A 3,356-nucleotide genomic window follows, 5' to 3' on the forward strand; every position below is an offset into this window, starting at 1 on the left:
CACTATTTCTGCAAGATTTAGGAGTGTTTCTACTTTAGGATCCTCACCATTTCTACAAGATTTAGGGGTTTTTCTACATTCATCCTCTCTTGATATTTCTCACATTTGACATGGTTGGTTTCTTCAAGAGGACATCATAGCATATTGGGTTTTTATTGTGATGTTGGTTCCACCTTTTTCACTCAATTATATTTTCTTTTTAGTGTTGTAATGCAAAAAATTCAATAATTAGTTGTAAATTAGCATCACAATTTAAATTAATAATGAAGTATAACCTTTTATATGCAATTGTGTCTTATAACATGATAGTGTTGCACCCTAACCCAACATACAACATTGTAACAATCCTAGGTCCTTTGGGTGTGTTTTGAGAAATGAGGTCATCCTTTTATGAAAATGCACTCTCCATTGGCTCATTGCTATATAATTCAACTTATGTGCAATAAATGGCCACATTGTGTCACTTGATATCTACCATTCTAGGAGATGCACTGGGATGATCTTTTGCTTGGATATGTGATCATGTGTTTGGCACTAGACTCTAATTCTTTAGCATGAAATAGGTCCATATCACACACAACTTGCTTTTACCAGCAAGATAAAATCACATATAATATGGAAATTTTCTTTATCAACAATATAGGGAATGGTCCTTGTAAGTCCAATTGCAAATTTTGTAATCTATTGCTCAAAGTCGGTATTCTGTCTACAAGTTTGGTTCTTCTTGAATCCCCTTTACTAGGAACATTCATATCATCCAAAATAGTATAACCCTCAGCTACTTCTCCAGATTCTATAGGATTTTATGTGAGGAGAATACTTTCAGAATGATCTGTCCCATCCAAAACCGTAGCATCCTTCTCCATGACAGACACATGGTCTCCAAGTGGGACATGCAGTGACAAATATTCAGTCTCTGATGTCACATCAATTTCTATAAGCTCAAGATTTTTCACTAGGGTATCATATTCTGGTCCCTCGGCATGTTCAAGCCTCTTCAATGGATTATCCAAGGAAAGTTGTTGATTGCACACATCCTTGTCTTCTAGAAGAGATTCATTCATACTTAAACAAGGGGATATATTGTAACTTTTTCTAAGTTCCTGAACTTTTGGATGGAATACTGGAGTCCAGGCCAAATCAGGTGCTTAAACAAGGAGATATATTATATCAGCCCCTCTCTAGGCACTTGGGTTTTCTTTGAAGTACATTTCTATAAATTAACATATACATTAGCCAAATCTATTTAAATTTAGGTTGGATATTTAGAGTTACAATAATGCATACATCGACCATTTGTGTGAACTCAAGATAGATATTCATCCTTGAGTTTCCTATGTCTAGGTGCATTCTAGATCTTGATTTACATGAGATTGTGTTAGTTTCCTTATTTAATGTGCCATGAAAGAGATGATGGCTCATCTCATTTCCATGAATGTTGTAGAAGGAACCTAGGCTCTTTTGGTGCAAACATCATACTGGTTACATGTATTTGAGTTTACAAATTTTCTAACATGGATCTGAAATTTCACTTGGGAATTGGAAAAATGTAAATTTATTTCAACCTGAAGATAGTGTTAATCTCCAAGTACAAGGAAGGAATTGGACTGTCTTTTTTATTCTTAGGACTATTGGATTTTGTCTCTTGAAATTGATTTCTTAAACTAGTTCTCATCTAAAAACTTTTTATTAAATTCCTTGGAATATTATGGAGGATATTTATAAAAACATTTGAGTACAACCGGAGCTAAATTTATTAGTGACATTCATACTGGAAGATTACCAACACTAATTCTACTACAAGTTTCCCTATCTCATTTTTCTAGCATATGGGTTCACAATATTCTCCATACTTTTACCCATGTTTTCATCTAGTTTTTTCTTAGAACATTTGGCCTCAAAGTACCTATTTCTCTATCTATCACTAGGTAGTGAATTTAGGTCATTTAGTCTAGATTTGGGGGACATATATTTCAATAGTATGGAAATATTGATTGAGTTAGGTGCTTGTCTTTTTATTGTATCTATTTTCAATGTTTAGAACTTAGTGACATCAACATTATCATTTTGGTACTAGTTTTTTTGGTATGCAATAGTCTTGATATATACTCTTTTCCATTCCTAGTAGAGTAGTGCAAAGGTTTTAGCATGTTTACACCAAATATATTTGTCAATTTTAAAAGGTATGGGGCCACATGAAAAACAGGGTTAAAATCTCATCTTTTTTCAATATTTTGCAAAAGTTGTGTTTCCTACGCCACCTAACCCCACTATCCCGAATATCTGAGATTCCCCCCTTTGTTGTTGCTACAACAGGACTGCCTCTTCAAAATCTTGAAACTTAAAATTCAAGCCTGTTGGATAGTCGGCCACGGGCAACTCTAGCTTTTTCACTATTTCCGACAGACATTTAACCACCTTATCTAGCAGCTCCATCTCCAGCTCCTTGCTAGTTATTCAAAAGAAAATAAATATAACAGTGAGAAACAAACGTCTATGTCTATTTATCAAACATAAAATACTATCATTGATAGTGAAGGTTGAGTTTTCACCCAGTATTGCACGCCTCCAGCTCGAAACCACTAATGTTTGCAACACGAAAAAGTGCATTTCTCCAATCTTCAATAGTCTTGGAGTCAAATCGTGGCTTCTCTTCATTAGTTTGAGGGTCAGAAGTTCTCTTCTCTGCGAGGTTTTGTAGGGCTTGAGCATATCTTCCCCATTTACTCCGCGCCCATCGAACCTCCGCGGGCGTGACACCGTAAAACACTGGAATTGTGGGAACCCCTGAGTCCAACATCAGCACGAGCTCATCTAGGCACCAATTTGATTCAGCATAACGAGGAGAGAAGATCGCCACATAGGCTGAGGCAGTCTCAATAGCGCGTTTTATTTGAGAAGGAAATTCGTATCCCCGCTGCAACTCGTCCTCATCCAAAAAGGCCTTCAATTCAATTGAGCGAAGGCGATTGTAGAGTGACCTGGTGAAGGTTTTCTTCACGTCAACTCTCGGTGATTTATGAATATCTCATACCACTGACTGTTGTTGGAATGAGCAATCGTAGACGAGGAAGCAGCCATTACCAGTACAATGCTGAGGTAGGCTATTATTTAGCAACTAAAGGCATTTGTAACCTTTGAACTAGATCAGTAATGACAGGAAGTACACTTGTTGTATTGGTGATAGTCCAAGTTCTTGAAATCATAATGGGTGATCTGATCCTAACCAAGATTTCTATTGTAAAGCTTGATATTATATTTTTATATTTGAATCTAGGTTGTATATGGAGATACAGATTCAATTATGATACAGTTTGGTGTACCAAATATAGAAGAGGCCATGACGCTAGGGAGGG

General features: G+C 36.2%; 1 protein-coding gene across 1 annotated transcript; it reads right to left on the reverse strand.

The window, feature by feature from the left end:
- Nucleotides 1-2,307: 2,307 nt before the first annotated feature.
- Nucleotides 2,308-2,800, reverse strand: LOC149239349 (putative disease resistance protein At4g19530). The gene is made up of 2 exons (XM_089369840.1): nt 2,553-2,800; nt 2,308-2,449 (listed from the first exon to the last, which is right to left on the reverse strand). Exons 1-2 carry the CDS (start codon nt 2,798-2,800, stop codon nt 2,308-2,310), a joined length of 390 nt encoding a protein of 129 aa, XP_089225966.1.
- Nucleotides 2,801-3,356: the final 556 nt, after the last annotated feature.

Source organism: Pinus tabuliformis, chromosome 8, assembly GCF_031772625.1.
Source record: "Pinus tabuliformis cultivar Carrire ecotype Pingquan chromosome 8, CPIR1, whole genome shotgun sequence".
NCBI lineage: Eukaryota > Viridiplantae > Streptophyta > Pinopsida > Pinales > Pinaceae > Pinus > Pinus tabuliformis.